At 38.0% G+C, this 21,294-nt stretch overlaps 1 protein-coding gene across 2 annotated transcripts in view; it reads left to right on the top strand.

Annotated features, from left to right (window-relative positions):
- The first annotated feature begins 51 nt into the window (after positions 1-51).
- Positions 52-21,294, top strand: part of PARN (poly(A)-specific ribonuclease) — a 48,727-nt gene continuing 27,484 nt past the window's right edge. The window contains exons 1-18 of one of the 2 annotated variants that reach the window (XM_039560389.1): positions 52-130; positions 452-529; positions 1,413-1,492; positions 1,829-1,896; positions 1,991-2,072; positions 2,735-2,795; positions 3,455-3,620; positions 3,831-3,896; positions 4,669-4,707; positions 6,517-6,559; positions 7,203-7,283; positions 9,110-9,166; positions 10,005-10,082; positions 11,238-11,281; positions 11,771-11,813; positions 13,482-13,557; positions 14,674-14,784; positions 14,869-14,938. In XM_039560389.1, coding sequence (XP_039416323.1) covers positions 112-130; positions 452-529; positions 1,413-1,492; positions 1,829-1,896; positions 1,991-2,072; positions 2,735-2,795; positions 3,455-3,620; positions 3,831-3,896; positions 4,669-4,707; positions 6,517-6,559; positions 7,203-7,283; positions 9,110-9,166; positions 10,005-10,082; positions 11,238-11,281; positions 11,771-11,813; positions 13,482-13,557; positions 14,674-14,784; positions 14,869-14,938 — 1,262 coding nt within the window. In that variant the 5' untranslated portion in view covers positions 52-111. The remainder of the gene's footprint in view (positions 131-451; positions 530-1,412; positions 1,493-1,828; positions 1,897-1,990; positions 2,073-2,734; positions 2,796-3,454; positions 3,621-3,830; positions 3,897-4,668; positions 4,708-6,516; positions 6,560-7,202; positions 7,284-9,109; positions 9,167-10,004; positions 10,083-11,237; positions 11,282-11,770; positions 11,814-13,481; positions 13,558-14,673; positions 14,785-14,868; positions 14,939-21,294) is intronic. The other variant, XM_039560390.1, reaches the window with a different exon arrangement.

The raw sequence follows: 21,294 nt of genomic DNA, 5'->3' as shown, positions 1-21,294 counted from the left end.
GCCCGGGCTCACGTGCGCGCTCACGTGCGGCGCGCGGGGCGGTCCCGGAAGCGCTCGGCGGCGGCGGCGGCGGGCGGTGCCGGGCCGAGCTCCGGCGGGCGGGGGCGCGGGATGGAGGTGATCAGGAGCAGTGAGTGACCACTCGGCTCTGCGCCGCTGGCGCATAGCTGTCCCGGTGTTCCGGCGTACCGGCTTCCTTGCCCTGGGCAGGTGGCCGCTCCGGCCTCAGCCTCTCCTTCATGGCGAAGGGGTCCCCATTCCCCCCCTCCCCCCAACCCGTGAGGCGCAGCCCTGAGCGGGGAGGCGCGGCCCCGAGGCTGAGCGGGCGGCGGGAAGGCCCCTGCCCCGCCGTGTCCGGCCGGCGCTGGCCGCCCCTGCCCGCCCGAGGGGCGCCGGGCTGCCGGACGATGTCGATTGTAGTCTCAAGTGTGTTTTACCCCTTTACCTGCAGATTTTAAGGATAACCTAAACAAAGTGTATGAAGCCATTGAAGAGTCGGACTTCCTGGCCATCGATGGGGAGTTTTCAGGTACAGTCACACCTGTTTTGTGATTGTGAACTGTTGGCAGTGTCTGAGGGGGGGTGGTTTGACCTCGGTGCCCGAGTTTGCTCCTATGATGTGTCTCAGGGTTGGCTTGAAAAGCTAAAGCTGAGGCTACCACAAAGTGATTAAACCAGTTGTTACGTGCGCGATAGCAAGGCTTTGGTCAAAGATACGTGTCATGCTCATGCTGCTTCTGCTCCCACAGTAATCTTTCAACATGACAACTGATAATTGTTGCAGCTGAGGGTGAAAAAACCAGAAGGTGTTGTATGCATCAGGAAAGCAATGGATTGGGATAAGTGAGGGTGGCCCTAGAAATGTTTGGACATGGAAAGGCAGCACTAAGAACTTGTGTGTTTGTGAAACCCAGAGGGTACATGCAGCGGAGAGATGCTTTAAATAGCTACTTTGCGTTTGGGATGGAGAGTTCACTTCATCCATGAGATACAAATGTGAGCAAGACTAGGTTTTCTTACATGAGGTGCTTGTGGAAATACAGTTGTTGCATATTGGTTAAGGTGATGTAAGTTATTCAATGAATCTCTGGGCAACACTCTTCGCATTTTTAGTTTTGCTTTGATCCTGCGTTGTGTTGTGAAGCCCATTTACATTAGGGTACTGGTAGGTCTTGGCCTGTTACTGGTATGTTGAATAGGAGCCAGAATGACAGAACTTTTGCAGAAGAGCTTTGCTTCTAGAACACCGCCATTAAAAGGAATGGGTTTTATGCAGTAGTATTTTTCTCAACTGAAATAATTGTAACATGTACTTTTAAGTGAAAACGTTTCTCTTAAATTACTGGTTGTTGCATTTCTTTGCTGTGGTTAATTTTGAAAAGCTTACTCAAAAATATGTATTACTTTCTCAGGGATCAGTGATGGGCCTTCAGTTAGTGCATTAACAAATGGCTTTGACACTCCAGAAGAAAGGTATCAGAAACTTAAAAAGGTAAAGTGTTTACATGGACTAAAATGAAAACTGAACCTGCTTTTGGTGCAGCATCTTGTGTGTGTGACCAAGAGGAGGAAGAGAGATGGTTCTTGTCTCTTTGTGGAATGAAAGTGCATATTAAAGTCATCTTGGGCCAATAGTAAGATGATTAAATAGGGATGAAAACTAGTTGAAAAAATCTGGAGTGTAAAATTGCCAGCAAAACAAACATTGGTTAAGAAGATTCACCTTACTTAATTTTGAAATTGAGAGAAATCATATATGGATGCACCCTGATAATCTTTAAATGTGTACATATTTTATTCTTATGCAAAGTTTTCCTTTCCTTTACAGCATTCCATGGATTTTTTGCTCTTTCAGTTTGGCCTTTGCACTTTTAAATATGATGACACAGAAGAAAAGTATGTTATTCTTTTAATTCTTGTTTTCTTAATTGGGGATTTTCTAAAGTAATACAGATAAGCTGTATTGATATGTAACTTGTCTTTTCTACAGGTATATAATGAAGTCATTTAACTTCTATATTTTTCCAAAACCCTTTAACAGAAATTCACCAGATGTCAAGTTTGTCTGTCAGGTTAGTAGAAAAACAATTAAATTTTGTTTGGTTAAGGTATACCCAAAACAAACTTCAACTTTAAAGATAGAAAAATGTAAGTTTCTGGGTTGGGGTTTTTTTTCTTATAAAAAAAAAATAAGCATCAGTTAAGAGCAATCCCAAAAATGAGCTTTAAGATAATATCCTTGACTTCAGTTTTTAAATCTTGTTATGCATTGCATTGTGTGGTTTCTGGAATTGGAGATAACGTTCCAAACCTGGCAAGATAATTCTATTTTTTTCCCTTTTCTCATTGAACTTCCAGTTTCCTTGCTTTTTTAATCCTTTGTTCTCATCTGCTTATCTTGCTTTCACTGCTTCCCTGGCTATTGCCAACATTTTTCTGGTCTCAGATTTGTTCTCCTGAACCACATTTTGCTTTCTTTAGTTTCCTCTCTCTACATAGTTTGTTCTTTCATCTTTAACCCTTAGCATATTCATTATTTTTGTACTTTATGGAATTTGAAAACCAATAAGAAAAGTAGCATAGGCTAAACTCTGTGTCTTCGTTAGGGTCACAAACTTGGTTGTTCTTGGCTTTGGACTCTGTGTAATTTCTAAAAAAGCATGAAGATAACTGAACTGATCTTTAATGCCACAGCTACTTTTGCCAATTGTAAAGCCTTTTTCTCTTGTTGCAGAGTTCAAGTATAGATTTTTTAGCAAACCAAGGATTTGATTTTAATAAAGTTTTTCGCAACGGTGAGTTGTTGTGGTTTTGTGGTTTTTTTTAAAATTTCTTTCAATGTCTGCAAAATTTATGATGACACCTTTCATTATTTTCCACAAAGAGAAAGAAGGCTGCCATCCATGACACTGTCTTAACTCCTAATGAAGTTCTTGAATTACTCTTACCCAGTCTACTGTTGTGCTGGTGGTAACTCCCTTCCCAAGAATTCATTGCATAGTTCAACAGAATGGAATTCCCACTTACATGGGAGCTTGGTTGTTTATTTTTGTATAGAGGCAAAGCATGAATAGAGAGAGTAACAAGGTATGGAGCTGTGTAATACATCAGTGGTAATGTCTAGGAAAGGAACCAGTCTGTTGTGACTGGGGCTGCTACAGATCTGCTGTTGAAGTGATGCAGATAGCAAGGATAGAAGTGCTCAGTACTTTTGTGGTGACCTGCAGCTCTGCAGTGCTGGGGCTCGTGCCTTGTGCAGAGGAGGCTCTTTAGTGCAGTGGTTCCAGCTAACCTGGCATGTGCTGGACGCCTGGACATACACACATCTAGAGCAGATGACTGAAAGGGAAGGGTTTGATTTCAGCCTTCAGGGGTGTAACAGAGGCAAATGCTTGAATCCCTACACATCCCTAATTTGTCTCTAATTATGATGAGCTTTCACTTTTTTTGTTAGGAATTCCATATTTAAATCAGGAAGAAGAGAGACAGCTAAGGGAACAGTATGATGAAAAACGGTCTCAAGCCAATGGTGCAGGATCTCTGTCATACATTTCTCCTAATTCTACAAAGTGCCCTGTAACAATTCCCGAAGATCAGAAAAAATTTGTTGAGAAAGTAATGTAAGTAATGCTGTTTAATGTACTCTGATGTTGTTAAAACTAAAATGTGAACAGTAGTAACATTTTCATATGTTGAAGACATTTCTATTAGTTCACTGTAACAAACACTGCTCTTTTTGTTTTGAAGCATTTTCTTGTCTTTTGGGAGGGGCTGTAAATGTTCAAAAAATCAAGTAGTAGTTATAGAAGCAAATAATCTGTTTCTTTCAGGGAACAGATAGAAGACTTATTAAAGAATGAAGAAAGTGAAAGTTTGGAACTGGAGCCATGTACAGGGTCAGTTTCTGAAACTGCATCTCTTCGAAAAAAATTTTTTTTTTTGGTCATACAGAATTGGGGGAGTGACAGGGAAGAATATGTTTACTTGGGTTAACTGTAGCAAAATCTACATTTGATTAATTTTTGAATGTTGAAAAAATGTGGTGATGTATACGGGTGTTGTAATTTATTTTGAGCTGTATCTTCTGCATGTAGTGGTAAAATATTTAAGTATAGCCAAGAAATGTCTTGTATATGTGAGCTGCCTTTTGTTACTGTTGAAGTGTTCCATAGGCGTTGGAGATGCATTTTATAAACAAACTTTTCAAATCTGTTGAGCTATTGGTTGTTCACTGTTGGCAGTGTATGACTGTTTCTAGTAGGTCTCCTTCCCAAAAATCTAATTTGCTTTGGAGAGTAGATATTTGGAGAGCATGATTATTTAAAAAATTTTTTTAAAAAATTGAATTTAGAAATAGTACAGCATGGTGAAGCTGGGGATAAGGTACCATCACTGTATCTATACAGAGTGACCATGACTACAGAATACTCTCTGAGGGGAAGATATGTGGGTAACTGTAAAACATGGTGTAAATGCCTTTACAGCTTGGCAACTGAATATTGGAATTCAGTAAATCTCTTCCTAGCCTATAGGTTCTGACTGCAGTGACTCTTGCTTTAAAAAAATCTTCCTACAAACGTACATTTCGAGTCAGCTTAAACTGAAAATCATTACTAGGAAACACTCTGTAAAAGGATTGTTAGTAACACTATTGTCTTTTGGTTTTAGATTTCAAAGGAAATTAATTTATCAGACCTTGAGCTGGAAGTAAGTTACTGGTAATACTGCCTTACTGTATATTTTTAGTACTTTTGGTAAGAAATCTGGGTAAGAGCTGATCTACTTAACTTTGGGGTGATTCATATAGACATTTTTTTTTTCCCTTTAACAGACGACTTTTGTGATGTTCTGAAGATAAGTTACATTAAACTTACTTGTGATGATTAATGTAGATATTTTAAATCTTAGTATTTGTTTTTTCATTCCTATGTAAAATCTCTGAATAGAGCAGTGCAGCCTAGAATTATGTAACAAGTGCAGCATGCTAGGTTTTTACTGAACAGAAAGAGCATGTGCTTATACAGATTGTGGACTTTACCTGAAAAAATAGTAACTCTGTAGTAGGTACTGGTATGGTTATAGTTTTCTGTTGGATGCCAAGCATAAGCAGTTCTGATAACTTAGTATATTGGCTAAATATATCCCTTAAGGCCTTAGGAGAAACTATAAGGCTGTAGAGTAAGATTTTCACTGTTATGACTGCACTAGTAAGATGTGGAAAATACACAATTCTTTTTTTTGTATGTTTAGTTAATTCAGTGCTGCAGTACTGAAAGTGGATAAAATAAAGCTTCTCTTTATAAAATGGAATCGCAAGAAGTGAGCTTGAGAACTAACCTGAAGAACAGTGGAATTGTTTTTGACAATTTTTCAGTGTCTTTTTTTTAATAGATCAGTAAAATATCTATTGCTTCCTGTAGTATGTAGTTTTATGTTTGTCTGACACTTATCCTTGCGTCTTCCCTGAGTGGATGGAAGAATGTGTTCTTGAGTTGTGTTTTTTTTAACATTCAGCAGTACTGCTGTACATGAGTATACTCTGTGTGTGTTGGAGAGAGAAAGCCAAGCTGTGAAGGTAGCATGGAGATAATTAAAGCAGAAAAGAGTGAAGTTATTGACTGCCCTTGTGTCCTGACCTCTTCACAGCTCATTTTCTGTATTGAAGTGTTCTCTTGTGCATCAGTGTTTTGATGCATCCAAGGTTTGTGGCATGAGGCAGCTCGTAAGTGAGATTGAGGCTCTCAACTGTGAGCAGTCAGCATGGAGAGGACACAACAGTGTTTGGAGTGTGCTCTCCAGGACTAATTTTAGGAGGAGCCAGAGGACAAGGAAATTTGCTGGTTCTACAGTGGTTGCACAGTTGTGGTTAGTTTATTATAATGAGATGAGAGTAATTGCTACTGATTTAGCAGTAAAAGGCAGTATTCTCTTACTTTTGCTATCAGTTGGATGCTCTGTGGCTCTGTGTATGACAGTACTTTGGAAATTAAATGTGGCTGTAGTGGCATGATGCAACCCTGTAGCAGAGGTGATGACATTTGAGTTAATAATTCTTATTAAAATCTACTGCTAGCAGAAAGTTCAGGGTTGTTAATAAATCCCCAAATAACTGATGTATTAAAGGCATGCAGTCTTGGGGCTGCAAGTAAAAAAGAGCATTCTCACCAGAATTTTTGGTTTGGATTTCTTGAAAGCAAAGATTCTAGATTGTGATGAAATATCTAGATGATGTTTACTTAATATCACTAAAGTAAGAAGTTACAGGTTCCATAACAATAGCATGGGAAATTGTCTAAATGCTAGTTACTGTTAGGTAATGTAAGGAGCCAGTTAAACTAGCCTATTGCTTCAAATTTTCCATTATTAGAATTAAAAAGAGATTTGTGGTAGTTCTTTTGCACCTAAGACTTACAGTAATAATGAAACATGAAATTACTGAATCACTCTTGTGGTTTCAGTATGCTAAATGCCAAGCGAATAGCTATTGATATTTTCTTTTCATTTGTTTTGATGTAGGTATCCGAAAGGTATCCATGTGGAAACGCTGGAATCAGATAAGGTAACCAGGCCTGTTACTGCCTCTAACATTTGTTCTGTTTAAAGGAAATTGTATTTCTCAATTTCACCATCTCTCCTGACTTTTAGATCTAACTTGAGCTTTGTTATTATGCAAATGGAGAACGTTTTAAATGGAATACAGCGAACTAGTTCCTAAACGTTATATCTGACCAACATGTATGGTGGGCATGTATTTGTGTGGCATAATATTACTTTTTAAACAGATAATAAAGATGTTTTAAAGTACAGTGGATCTGATGTTCAATATTAGGGAAAAGTAGGCTGTGATCTTAAAGGAAAAACAGCAGCATCACATGCTGTGTCCTCACTTCCCATCACAGTTTTCTGCTTCAAAAGGTATTTGGCACAAACTATTTACAAGGAAATGCTGATAACCTTTTTTGAGAAGAAAAAATTGAGTTTAGGAAAAATTAGGTTTGGTGGATGAATCAAATACATCGTTCTAAAGTAGGCTTCTGGGAGTAGGTGATAATGTGGTGCCTACAATAGAAACAGTTGTGTTGCCAAGTAACTGCTGTTGAGGTATGACAGTTTTCTTTACAATGTAAATTTACAGCAACTTGCAGCAGCCTTAATCTGAACTTCTCAGAGTCATTCCTTAAACGATTCATTTTTTGCTTTAGAAGGAGAGATACATAGTTATTAGTAAGGTAGATGAAGAGGAACGAAAAAGAAGAGAGCAGCAGAAACAAGCAAAAGAACAGGTAAATAAATTCAATTTCATTTGTTTATGTGAGAGGGGTAGGGTGAGAATCTTTGACTTCTCTCAGCAATGCAAAAATGCGGGATAGGGTTTGGTGTCGTTTCCCTTTGGTTTGCTGTGGCTGGCTGAAACTGATCTTCTAAATTCTACCAGATAACTTAGGCTTTGCAACAGAGCAAAAAGAGTTGCATGGCACTCTAAAAAATTCTAAAAAATCAGAATCTGTGGAGTACTGAATGAGTATTCTGGAGCAGTGAATACCTCCTTACAGGTATCTGCGCTCTCACAGAAGCGTGGCCCAGTAATAGGAAACATCAGTTTCTTGCAGAAATTCTTGAGTAAGTTGGCACATTGTTTGGATTCACAAAGAAGTCTTCCCTTCTCTTACAAAGCTTGCTTGCTCTTAGTTGTCGGAGTTAGTGTCCTGTACAATTAATGTGTCATTTCTTGATAGAAACACACTGTACACTAGTGCTGTGGTAACAGGCTGACCAGGAGGTCACACCTGCTATATTCAGGAACTCTCACTGTTTATGGGTCTTTGTATTTTGCTTACTGAGTGATGCAAGTTTCAGGGGGTCATAAGACTGGAATTGTGGAAATTCCTGATCAGACTCTTGTGATTTGTGCTTTCATATATCAAGATAAAGTCAATTTGGGTGGAGCAACTAATACTTCGATGCAGAACGCCTTTTAAGAGGGAAAGAGATATCTAAAGAGACATTAACTAATGTGGCATCTCTTTTTCCAGAAGGCAAGTCAGGAACAATTTACTTCTACTGTAGATTTTTCTGAAGCATTTTTAGTGGGGGTATTACTTGCTTGGACTAGCAGCATTCAGAGCTGAACTAAAGTAGCAGTGAATGTTTTTACTGAATTTCAGTTCTGGTTGAATAAAGACAGATAACACAAGGCAGAAATTACTTCCCTAGACCTGAAAAAGAAAAATCTGTTACAGAACAGTTTGTGCTGTAGTCAGATCCCTCCAAATCTATCAAGAGTCAGTTTATACAACTACAGTGTTATATAATATGTCACACATTTTAATGTTTCTTGTTGATTTTGTTTATATAATAATGAAAAATGTTTCTTCCCCAATCTGTGTTAGCATAAAAATATGGTCTGATTTAATAGGAGTAACAATCAGGATTCAACCTGTTGCATTTAAACAATAGATGTAAAAAGTACAGCTGAAGATATGTAGGTTAATTTTAATACCTTCTGAGCTGTTTGCAGTGTAATAGCTGCTGAGCACTGTTGGAGATCATGTGTTGACAGTGAACTGACTGCAGCTGTTACTGCTCTGGTTGGGGTGGAGTTACCCCTCTTTGTAGCAGCCTGTATTTTGCTGTGCTTTGCATTTGTGGCTAAAACACTAGTGATACCATCCATGTGTTTTGTCTGCTGCTGAACAGCACTTGCACAGTGTCAAGGCTTTCTCTCCCACTCTCCCCCAAAAGGAAGGAGGCTGAAGGGCTCTCATTACCTTTATCCACAAGTGTTACTGTTTCTATTTGAATTTTGGGTGAGGAGTGAGCAAAGGGCAGAATGGCTGTTTGGCTTCTGGCCAGGGGCAACCCAGGACAGGAGCTTGTGACTTGTCCTACTTGACAGTGAGCTAGAGCTGCGTATAAAACAGGAATTCTGCGAGCAGCATCCTGCTTTGGCCTCTTGTATCTTCCAAATATTGACATTTCCTTTGTGGTCTGTTCTTGTCTATGTCTGAGAAACAGTTTGAGGCAAACTGGGGGCATCTGCCAGTTTGCAGGTACAGTTTTGGTAATATTTGTATTTATGTTTCACTAATGTCAGAATCTTTGCTTACAGGAAGAATTGAATGATGCTGTAGGATTCTCCAGAGTTGTTCATGCCATTGCTAATTCTGTAAGTTAATGTGATTTTTAACCTATCTTTGTTAGTAAGAAAAAATAAATTATTCAAAGAAAGCATTCTTTTGCTGTTACATTTTGGAAGAGAAGATGAAATTCAAGTTACAGTGACTTTTGAAGTTTGTTTCTTCATGTTTACAGTGGTTGAATGTAGTAAGTTAAGTAAGCTTAAACTAAAGAATAACATGAAGAATCTTATTCTCTGTAAGAGTCAAGAATAGCAATTTCTTAGGACTCTTACGTAAATGAACTTTGGTGGCTTTTTTTTCTCTGTTCTGTTTCGTTTTTTTTCCCTGGCAGTTAAAGGCTGTCAAAGAAGGGTTGTTGTCATGTCAAATGAATCAAAAGTTAACATTTAAAAAACTGCTTGAGCTTTTTCAAGGAGCTTGCTTGTACAAAATCTGGCATGAAAGGTTCTGCACTGTGAGGAGCCAGACCATGCCCTTAATAATTACTGTATATTATAACCATGAGGAATATATTGTGTTGTTTTATAAGTAAATTAAAAGGTAATGGACTGAGAAATGCCTTGACTTCAATCTTAAGTAGATAACATTTGGAACCCAAGTTGTAAGTAGCTGTTCTAGTGCATCTTCTCAACATTTGAAGCTGCTGCAGAAGCCTCTGATAAATGGTTGGGAGTAGAGGGAAAAGGAGTGGCTGCTCTGAGAGAACGGAGGAGTGTGTGGGGCAGGCAGAGAGCAAATGGGGAAGTTTGGTGTGTATTTGTTCCCAGGTGCCCTTGGCTGGCATCTGAGATAGGGGTTTTCACAGATACCCTTTGCCATGGCCAGGACTGGAAGTGTAACAGACATTTAATGTTCTTTTTGCAGGGCAAGCTTGTTATTGGGCACAACATGCTGCTGGATGTTATGCACACCATACATCAGTTCTATTGTCCCCTACCTGATGTAAGTAATCTTTTGAGTGTTCAGATGAAAAAATAAATGCCTTAATGTATTTGTCTTTTAGTTTGTTCTCCACACTTTCTTCTGATTGGAAGAATTGGTCAGTCTGTGAAGAAGTAGAGAAAAGCATTTTAAAATAATCCATTTGGTACTTCTGGGCTACTGCCTTATTTTTATAAATCTTTATGTAGAAAGTTTAGTTGGATTGAATTGTTACCCTTTGCATTTTTAAAATATACAAATCGAACAGTGGAATTGTGTTTTTTGTTTATATCAGCTCTATTTAACTAACTGACATGTTACAAGATACTGGTGTGGAGCTTCATGACAATTATGTGGCATTTTCCCCCTTGTAGTTTACAAAATGGGAACGTGTATTTTCATATAATATAGTGCACTTAATAAAATGCTAAGCAGTCTTGTAGCAGGATGGTGTTCACTGGGGTGAAGAGGTGTAATGTCAGAATAATTGGAGGGAGCACACTTTGATGACTGCAGCAGGGCAGTCTAACAGTTCATGACTGCACAGCCTCACACTTCAGTTAAGCTGAGTAGTGTATTGGCACCAAGAACATTGTCTGAAGAAGCCAAAGGTCTCATTGGAAGGATGGCTCACATGACATTGTTACTTGCAGTCTTAAAGGACTTGTGGGTGTTCTGGGAAACACTTGATCATAAGATGGGAAAAAGAAGTTTGGGACTGATTTGGATGGTGTTGGAACCTAAGCAATTGTCAGTAGTTCCTGTACTTTGACCCTTGGCACATCTAAACCTGTAGTCAGTCACTGACTGTATACCTGGGGTGACTGCTTATATTCCATTGAAATACTAAATGCTGGGAACACTTAAGAAGAACTGTTAAGTAGGTGGGAATTAGAGGTAGCCTAGGTTATAAAATAGGATAAGGCGTTGGCAGTGATGGAACACTTTCTTGCTAATGACAGACAAATCAGAAATACTTAGTCTGTAGTTGTGTGTAATTGCAGGTGGTGTCTATGGTAGTGCTGACAGATACATCTCTTAACATGGCGAGAATTCAGTTACTGTAGCTCACTTTTAGAGGCTGTTTGGATATTTGTAGCTACTGCTCTCTGTCCTCCCGAGATTGTAAACACTTCACTGACTTGGATTTTATCTTCCGGTTTAATGTTAAATTAGGACCTAAGTGAGTTCAAGGAAGTAACATCATGTGTCTTTCCCCGGTAAGTTCTTAGTTCAAACTTTCAACCATTTCAGTATAGTTTCAGGAAGCTGATAATTGTTTGCCCTAGCCCTGTACCCTGGCTGTTACTGGAAAAGAAATTGGGATCAAGTTAGATAAATACAATTTTTAAAGTATTTTTGAGCAGCTTTTTTTCAGAAAAGCAGTGCTGTTGGTTCACTTCTTGGCAAAAGATGCACCTTTGCTACTCCCCTGGGTTTGGCATGATGTTTGGTGTTTTGAATCTACACTTCATTTGGAACAAGATTTATATGCTGGTAGTTGTTTGCATCTCTTGCTGTTCCTTAGTTGCTGTCCTTTTTCATGCTGAACAAAGCCAAGGAATGTTTTGGCTGTTCCAAGATCCAACAGTAATTTTCAGTAGGGTGTATCTGCTGTTTCCAAGCTAATAGACTAAAATATTTTTTGAGGATTTGGCAAAACAGGCATTCTTCTGTTTCAACCTATTTAGCTCTTATTTTGTTTCTAGGTTACTGGATACTAAACTGATGGCAAGTACACAACCTTTTAAGGTAAATTAATATTATAGAATGACTTGAAGATACAAACTTTGTTTCAATAGACATGTATTAATTCAAGTATATTTCTTTGTAGAGAAAGCTATATAATGTAAAAATAATGTTTTCTGTGATGCTGCTTAGAAGAATGATTTTTCTTTACCCCTTATCTAAACCTACAGAATGTATAGAATGCAAATTTTTCCTACTAGTGACTTTTGTGTTTGGCAGCTTTGGATTCCAAAATATGTAGAATTTTTGCTATGTAAAATGTGATTAGTACATTATTTTCTTCTTGTTAAGTAGCATGTCCCCTCAGGAGATAAAAAAAGTGCTGTTCATGAACAAACAGGATCTGGAAGTTTCTTGTATACTCAAAACCTTAGAGTACTGTGAGTGCTGACTTAGATTTGTCTGGAAAAATGCTTTATCATCATGAGGTTCTCTTGTGGCCAGTAACTCAGTGGGTAGTCAGCAGGAGGAAAAAAAATTACAGGTTTCTCTTAAAATCTCTTACAGCATGAGTTTTATTTCTCTAAAGAAGTATTGAGATAAGTGTTCATAAGCTCTTGTTTTCCCATGTGCCTTTGAATTAATTAAAAAACATGCTGAGGAAGCAGCATCTGTCTTTGTGCATAGCTCTGTAACTCCAGAGCATTGCATAATGAAGTGCTACTACAATATACTTGTAGGTATTGTCAGGTTTTTGATGCACACTGCTCTCTAAGAATGGAGGCTTTGGCATTCTGAAAAGTAAGAATCCTCCACAAGTTTTATGTTTGGTACAGTTGTGTTGATATTTGCAGTTCTACAGCAGATGCTTGGGTTTTTAGGCTATGTTTATGAAATGCTGCTTTGGGATGCCAAATTAATGCATCGTTTGAGCTTGTTCACTGTACTTAGTTCTTGGTAATTTTTTAGTCTACAGACTTGATGAAGAGTGTGAACAGCTAAGCTTGATTGAGAACCACAGGAAATCTGGTCCTCATAGATCTCAGACAACCTTAAGAAAGATTGTGTGAGATGTTTTGCCTTCCCTGGCTGTTGATTCTGCATGTCTCGGTAGTACTGATTGACAACATATATTTGATTAAGAACTTCAGTAAGGGATTAATCTTTAATACATCTTTGTGGTTTTTTATTTTATGCATATAATTTATCAGTAGATTCACTGATGCTACTCAGCCAAGTTGAAGTGTAGGAGCAACTTTCTGATTGTCAGGCTTCTTTCACTGTCTCTGTATTACTTTAAATCAGCAGAATTTACACTTACAAAACTATTCAAGAATGTCCAGTCAGCAAGCATTTCAATACTCACCTTGAATGCCTTCAACTATTATGATCAATATTTAGAATATTTTGCCCTGCTGTTCATGCTGTCTTTTCCCTTGCCACATGTGCCCTGCATGAAACTAGATTCAGACAGAAATATTACTTTGGCATAATCTATCAATAATTCTGAGCAGCATTAATAAATGCTCATGATTCACGATGCAGGTGAGGCAAGTTAACTTTGAAACTTGTCTTGACACACCTCTGGTGCCTTAGTTTGAAATGGGGCTGTGTGTAAATCCTTAGAGAACACAAGGTGGCAGCAGTAAATACTCCTTTGATCCTATTTGATTTCAGTTTCCAGGGAAAATGTGCTTTGGCATTGGCAGTTAATGATGGCTTTTCTTGCAGGAGATCATTAATAATACATCACTTGCAGAACTGGAAAAGCGTTTAAAAGAGGTTCCATTCAGCCCTCCTAAAGTTGGTAAGGATATATCAAAATGCTCTTATTTCTGAAATGTTTTCCTCTTTCAGGGGAAACAAAGTGTTTTGACTATTTTTGTTCTTGGTACTTTTCCCCTACTGATACTTAGTGTTTTGATGAAGGGACTTTAAATGAGGGCACTATACATACAGTGCAGTTATATTTAGAAGTATACCTGGAACTTAAATGGAATCCAGATAGTAAAAGAATGGATGTGTTCAGTGAACAGCAGTTTCATCACCTTCTAACGATGGATTTTTTTTTTAGGTTGATTTTTGAGGATTAATTTGAAATTCATTTAAAACTTCCGTTTGGTGGTTGTCTTCAGATCAAAGCCAGAGCACTCCAAGAGGCACTTGGACAAACAAAACCAAGAAAACTTAGACAGTAATGACCAGTCGTGTGTGTTCTGGACATTACTGAAGTTCTTCTAGTAGGAAAAAGGTTTTTTACTTTGAGGTGATCACAAGGGTATTTAATCAAGGGGCAGTCTTAGCTCAAGGTTCTGGAATTTTTCTTAAACTGCTGATTTAGAAAAGGGAAGGTGATATTGAAGAGTGGAGTATGTTGAAAGGGAAAGTTTCAATGCTTGATAAAAATCAAGATGAGTAGTACTTTATGTTGCTGAATGTGCAGAGCATAAACACCAATGCATTTATCAATAAAGACATCCTTAAATCACTTAGTTCCATCTTCATTTAAATACCTTGAAAAATCTGACCATAGGTCAATCACATGGTTGGCAAACAGGTTAATAGTGAAGCTTTCAGTTAGACTGAGTGTCTGTTCTCTTAAATGCAAGTAAGTCAGAAAAAAAGATACTCTTTATGGGGAATCCTGCTGTCATTGTTTTAGAATTAATACTCCATTTGGCTAAGTAGGTCTGGGGATTAAGGGCTTTTTAGTAGGAAAGACTTTCCATCTTACAAACCTATTCTTACTTAAAAATGCCAAAGAAAACTGCTTTTTTAAGAGCTTAAGAAATTTCAAAGAGTCTGAAAATTGTATAGACTTCCCCAAATGATGTTAAGCTCTGACAAAATAAGCCTGTGGGTAAGCATACAGGACTATCTATCTTCTGTGATAATATATTTATAAATGTCTTTTTCCCCTCAGAAAGTGCAGAAGGATTTCCAAGTTATGATACAGCATCTGAACAACTCCATGAAGCAGGATATGACGCTTACATTACTGGACTGTGCTTCATTTCCATGGCTAATTTCCTGGGTACTTACAATGTCTTTTCCAAACCTTCTCCCTGGTGCTGTCCATAGCTGCTTATACATACTGAATTTATTCTTCATTCATCAGGTTCATTCCTCAGTCCTCCGAAAAGCCATGTGTCTGCTAGATCAAAACTCATTGAACCTTTTTTTAACAAGTAAGTAGTTGTTGTATTAAAAAACCTGCTAAAACAGGGAAGTACAGCATCAGCTTTAGCAGATCTACCTCTAGCCTTGGAATCAATAACTAACTGCATTTTTCTTTAAACTGAGGTTTTATTGGCTTTCTGGTTCATGCTGGTAATGCTGGAGAGAATCTATGAAGTAAATACCTTTTCTTTACTTTCTGCTGACCTGTGAAAGGACACTTAGAAGAGTACCCGGACTGCTCTAATGGCCTTGTTTATGCCAGTGTTGAGGATATATTTACAATTTAGAAAATTGTTTCTGGAGTAAGCTTTGGGAGTAGTGGAACTGAAGAAAAACTGGTCAGGTGTTCTTTATGTTGTAGGAGCCTCAGAAACCGGTGATAGTGAAAACTGAGTGTGCTCAACAGTCTGGAAAAACTAAAATATCCCTCTGGTAATGTCAATTCAAATAACACAAAGCATTGATACTAACATTGTCAGGTAACCCAATTATAAGATGGCATAAGAACTGTACATACATGATTTACGGGATGATGCTATGAGAAGTATTTTGCTTTTGAATTGGATCTTCATGCAAACTCCTTGAACAAATTGAAGTAAGGAAGGACTTGAGGAATCTAGAAGCCTTTATGCACAGATTCGATCCTTTACATAATTAATCTGTAGATTTTACTTTAGGAAACTTCTAAAGGTGCTGCAATCTGTCACATAAAGGAAAAGGAGTTGAAATTAAAAAGGTTCTAATGCTGAATTTAAATTGAATTAAAAAATTAATTTGAATTTAAATGTTTAAATTCGGGAAAAATTCCATTCTTTCAAACCGTGTAATACAAGGGTTGGCAAAATTAATTATTTTAGCTTCAGATGGCCCTCACAAATGAGGAAATAATTGTGATAAGTGGCTTTCACCTTTCATTGTTCTGAAAATCATACTATTATAGTGACAGCAGTTATGTGATTCTCTTGACACTGAGACATGTGAGGCAGTAACTCCATATAATTTAGCAGATGTTACAAATATTCTGTAGATTAAACGTGGACCCACAGTGACTTGATTTGAATGCGAAGGTGAAGATAGAACTGATCGGTACAATTTCATTTTAAGATGGGATTTGTCACTAGGTTGTTTTCAGGAACACCAACACACACATACCAACTAGTAGGTGCCAATTGAGCAGGTTAATTTTTCAATCATAACCAAAATTCTTTCTAGAAATGCATATTTGCAACAAGTACAAACTGCAACTTCTAAAACTGTCACAATAATACATTAAATTTAAGCTTTTCAAATTAGTTGTATACTTGAAATGGAATATTTCTCTAGGAGTGACATTTCAAAGTTGTGAGAGTAAGTGAGAGGAAACCTGCTGTGTCTGTTCTGGCTTCAGAGTTAACACTGCCTAACTGTAATGAAAGGAAGAGTTAACAAAAAAACTGTAGGGAGAGCAGCTGCCTTTTTTTTTTTTTTTTTTTTTTTTTTCTTTTTTAAGCAAGAACTGAAAATTACCGTTTGCAAGAAAAGAATGTTTATCCATTCTGTCATTATTCAGAACTTGTAGCTTCTTGTTTCAGAAAAGCTATTATATTATTTTTAAATCATGGAAACTTGGAAGACTTGCCGTGTCTTAACTTCCACATGATTTTACAAGCTTTGCCATTTTCTAGCTAACATCAGCCATCTGCCACATCACCTAAGTCAGAGCCTAGACATGAGACTGTCTCACCTTTTCCTTACAGTGAGCAGGCCAAGGGTTGTATTTTTTGAGCTAGTTTTCTTTCTCCTATAATGCAAACTAACAAACCAGAATAAGACAACTCTATTTTTCTTTTTTTTTAATAAGATTTAACTGCATGTCAGAAGTTGGAGCTGTGAGGTGTTTAAATGAACAGGTCTTTTTCTGCATTCATTCAGTCCTTGCAGACCAGGTCTCTGTCTGCAGCATGTGGTGTTTTTAGCACCTGTAGGAGCATCCAAGGCTCTGCAGTTCAGTGTTACCTAAAGGTCCCTCGTGAGTGTGTTGCTCCTGGGGCTTTTTGGCAGGTGTGCTCTGGGCTGCCAGCCAGCTTCCTGCTACACCTAGTTGTCTCTAGTTTGTGATGTAGAATCTTTCCCTAGCTGACCATCCTCTCTTCCTGCTGGGGAGAAAAAAAACTATCTTCCTCCTTCCTCCAGAAGTTCTACCTGATCCTGTGGGCAGCAGTCAGAACAAGGAAACCTTTTCCTTTGTGCTGTAGTCATGTTCTTCAAGCAAAACACAAACTACAACATGCAAACAGTAAGCTAAACAAATGAAAGTTGTATCTTATGTCACAAGTGTTTCCTGAAAGAAGCTGAGCAGAGGAGTTTATTGTAGGGCAGCTATTTAGAAGCAGTGTTCTCAGTTTGAACTATTACCCACATAGTCTTGAAAATATTCTTTAGAGCAGACCATGATTCTTTGGGTTGCTCATAAAATCTTAATTTCAAGATCTCTGAATAGTAGATGTTAATACTTAAGTACAGCTTAGTGATTAAACTTTTAACATCATTGCTAGGATTTTGGAAATGTTTCCTATTTGAATGGGTTTGTCACTAATGTGATTAGTGGGAGTAAATTTAACATTAAAAAATCAAGCTTTGATTTTTATGAACTTAGCTTTCAAATGAGGGTAATACTTTCTTCAAGAGCATTTTTGATGTCTTTCATTATGTCAGCAAAATTAAGGAACTTCCTGGCTTCCTGTTCAAGAGTGATGGCCAGCGTGTAGGTTAATGTTCATATAGGTTAATGATGAACATAGGTAAAATCTTTAGTTTTAGGGCTTTTGTGAGAGCGGAACTGATTAAAAACAGACATTCCCTTAGGGTTGTTTGGCTCTTCTAGGCATAATGCAGTAAGTTATATGATAAACAACTCAATAAGCCAGGAATTCCAGAGATGCATTTCTGTAATCTTTATGCTTTCTTGTATATACAGTATCTTTGAAAAATCCTGTTCATCTGCTGTGAGTAATCCCCGATGAACATTTATGAGTTGAGATGATGGGACTCTTTATTGCAGTATCTAAACTCTTATGGGTATAATTTGGATACTGTTATTATCTCATATACTTTGGAGTTGATTTGAAATTTTTTGACTGGTTTAGGGCAAGAGCTCTTTCCTTTCGTATCTTCCTGCCCTCACCCACAAGCTCCTCACAAACTTTTAATGACAATGTTCTTTTGTATCTCTTTGGGTTGTTTGAATGCTGTTTATTCTTTTGATGTAGCTGGAGGCAGGGGGTGGAAGAGGTGTAGAGAAATGAGAACACCATGTTTTCTTGAGCTGAATAGCATCATGGTCTGTAGAAATATAAATTAGCTTAGAAATGTTTTATACAATGGATATCAGAAACCAAAATCTGTGCAAATCACTTGGGTTTGTGCTATACTTGTAGAAAATTTCGCATAGGGAGCTATGTTCTCTGGCGTGCATTGCAAATCCCTCAGCTTTTCTATATTTAATTTTCTTTGCAAAATTACTGCAAAAGGAGATTGGTGTGCTTTTGTGCAGTTTGACCAATAGCTTTGCACTCATGGTGTTGGAGTAAATAGTTGCTGTTCTTGTGCTTGCAGCCACATGTGGCTGAAGTAGTCACTGACCTGGACTGGTAAACTGAGCTGGGTTTAAAAAAATGCCTGTTCTTTTTTCAGCTGGATCAGTTTCTCTACACAGTTCACCACACAGCTGTGAAAACTTTCATCCTAGCTCAGTGCAGAGGAACAATGTTGACTCCTTGAGACTATTTATGCACTGCTGTGAATGGCACAATGATAACGTTACTCTCCTCATTTTACTTGACTTGCCACAGAAATAATTGTCTTTCAAGTAGCTTCCTCAAAATACCTCATAGTTCTTATTGAGAAATGGGTCTCTGTCTTCTGACTGTGTGATCTGGCTATAGTCCCTAAACAGTGTAGGAAATAACATTTTTTTAGCTTGGTCTGCTTACCTTTTAAAGAAGTGTAACTATGACATTGGTTTTCACATTAACTCACAACCTCATGAATCTAGCTAATTTAATACTGAGTTCATGCTGTCATACAGAGAAGTCTTATTAATTTAAATGTGCTACAGGTAGATGAGGAATCTTAGAATAGGTGTGGATGCTTAATTATGGATTATGTTGGAACTCAGTGTTCATAATCCACGTGGTGTAAGTCAGTGCTACAAGATGCAGTTACTTCTGTAACATACCTAAAGTGCAATTAATACTAAAATCAGTATTTAGACGACAGGGAGTATGTGTGTTTGTGTGTATGTGTGCTGTTTAGGGACATAATTGTTTTGCCAAACAAATAAATGGAGGATTTGTCTCAGGGAATAAAAAACTGATCTTAATTCATTTCAGGTATATGTATTTTTTTGGCATAAATCTGTTCTTGGGGTTGACCACTGTATTGCTTTCCTGAATATGATAAAACCTCCAGGAGGGAAGCTTAACTAGTGTTCTCCTCAGAAGTTTTTGTTGTGTTTTTGGTAGATGCCATTTTTATTTTTATGAAAACTGCTACCTACAAAACTTAAACCAGTTATTGGAGTGCTTTAAAAAGTAGTAGGTTTCAAGAACTTGGCAAATGTTTGTTCAGATAGCTTAGAACAAACCTGCCTTTTTTTTTTTTTTTTTTTTTTAATAAAACCTCCCACTTTTGCTGTTCTGCATGGATGATGACATCCTCTATCCAGCAAAGACTAAACTGCTTTTACTGACTGGTAGAAAAACTGTATTTAGCCTATTTAGGCTGTGCTTATCACCTGCACTGGGGTCTGAAGAAGGCTGTGTCTCTTACTAACAGTGACACTGACATTACAGATGAAGATGTGAGCACAGATTGTAGGTAATAAATCAAACTGAGCGTCTTCTGGCAGTCTGCAGTCCATCTTGCTGGCAGAGCACAGATCCCAGTTCTTTTCTGCCCAGCTGGGTGCACTGTTATGGTGTTGTGATCCTGCCTGATGTCTTCCACCGGAGGTGGAATGTAGTCACATCCCTTCTATTGTTCCTTGGAGGATGTGTCCCATGCTCCCTCTTTGTTTTCCCCCTTCCTTTAATTCCACAAAAGATACCCTTGTGGTGTGATCACTGTGCCTCCTTATTTTCTGGGTGGATGGCGGTTTTTTGTTTCATTTTTGAGCCAACAGTGCTCTCACAATTACCCTGGTGGCTTTCTTGGATATGTCAGGGTAAGGATATCTTCCTTGGTTTCCTTGTGGGAGCTGTGTTTAAAGCCAGTTTTGTTCCCAAGGTGCCACTCCTGTCCAGTTTAGACAGACAGCTATGATGAAGCCAAGTCTACAGAAGTGTGGCACCTAAAGTCAAACATAAAAAGAAACTCTGGCTTCTTTGTAGAATGTCTTCATTACTCAGTGCTGTGCTGGAATGGGTGAAGTTTCTGAAGTAATTGATGCAGATGTTTGTAATTTTTATTGATAAAGATCCTTTTAGGTGCTGCAGTGCTCAGGAGGATGCAGTGCATGTTATACTGTGTCTTCCCTGAGACTCCAAAGATAACTGAGGTGGGACAGTTTTGGCACAATTGGTGCCAGTTCTCACACCCTGTGGCTCCCACATGAACCTGCCTTGCAGTACATTTTACCTCTGTTTGGGGTTTTTTTTTCTTTCTTCTGTTTATAGCAAAGGCAAGTTAACAACTGCATTCCAGAAGACTTTTCAGTGATACAGGGAATCGCTGAAAGGGCATGATACTCAAACTCTTAGAAACTACTAGTGAGTGGAGTATGATACAAAGAATCTCTAGGGAACTACAGATCAGTCTGTAAACTTAAAATGTTTTTATCAGCTGTTTACATCAGTTAGTATTTAGTTGAATGCTGTAACTGTAATCTGATAAGCATTTTAGAAGCTTTTTAAAGTTATGATGGAAAACATTACTTATTTTAGCCTTCCAGTGAACACTATGCGCAGCAAATGTTTTGTGACATCAATGTGACACCTGTACCTATGACAGGATTTTAACCTGTTCATCTTATTTTGGAAGGAAATAGTTTTCAGAGCTGAATAATAGCTTTTATTGAAAGCATTTCTTGAATGTTTTGAGAAACTCTTCAGTTATGTGTTATAGAGGAAAAGACTCATTCCAGTTCTCTCCAGAGAAGTCAAGATGGCTTTTGCAGTTTTAGGGTTTTAAGATCCATTCTGTCTAAAGCAGGATGAAGTGCTCAGAAAATGGAGAGGTTTATGTAAATTTAGAATGATGGCAGCTTTTGCACTATCCACTGTGCAAGGGTCTCTTACTGCACAGAGCTGCCGCTTCTTAATGTTCCTTTCCCATTTGTCTTTATTGTTTTCAGCAGTAACAATTGGGGCCTTTTTTGTCCTTGTTT

This window comes from Corvus cornix, chromosome 14 (assembly GCF_000738735.6).
Source record: "Corvus cornix cornix isolate S_Up_H32 chromosome 14, ASM73873v5, whole genome shotgun sequence".
Lineage (NCBI taxonomy): Eukaryota > Metazoa > Chordata > Aves > Passeriformes > Corvidae > Corvus > Corvus cornix.
The sequence above is the reverse complement of the archived record's forward strand: the minus strand, read 5'-3'. Positions and strand labels throughout refer to the sequence as shown.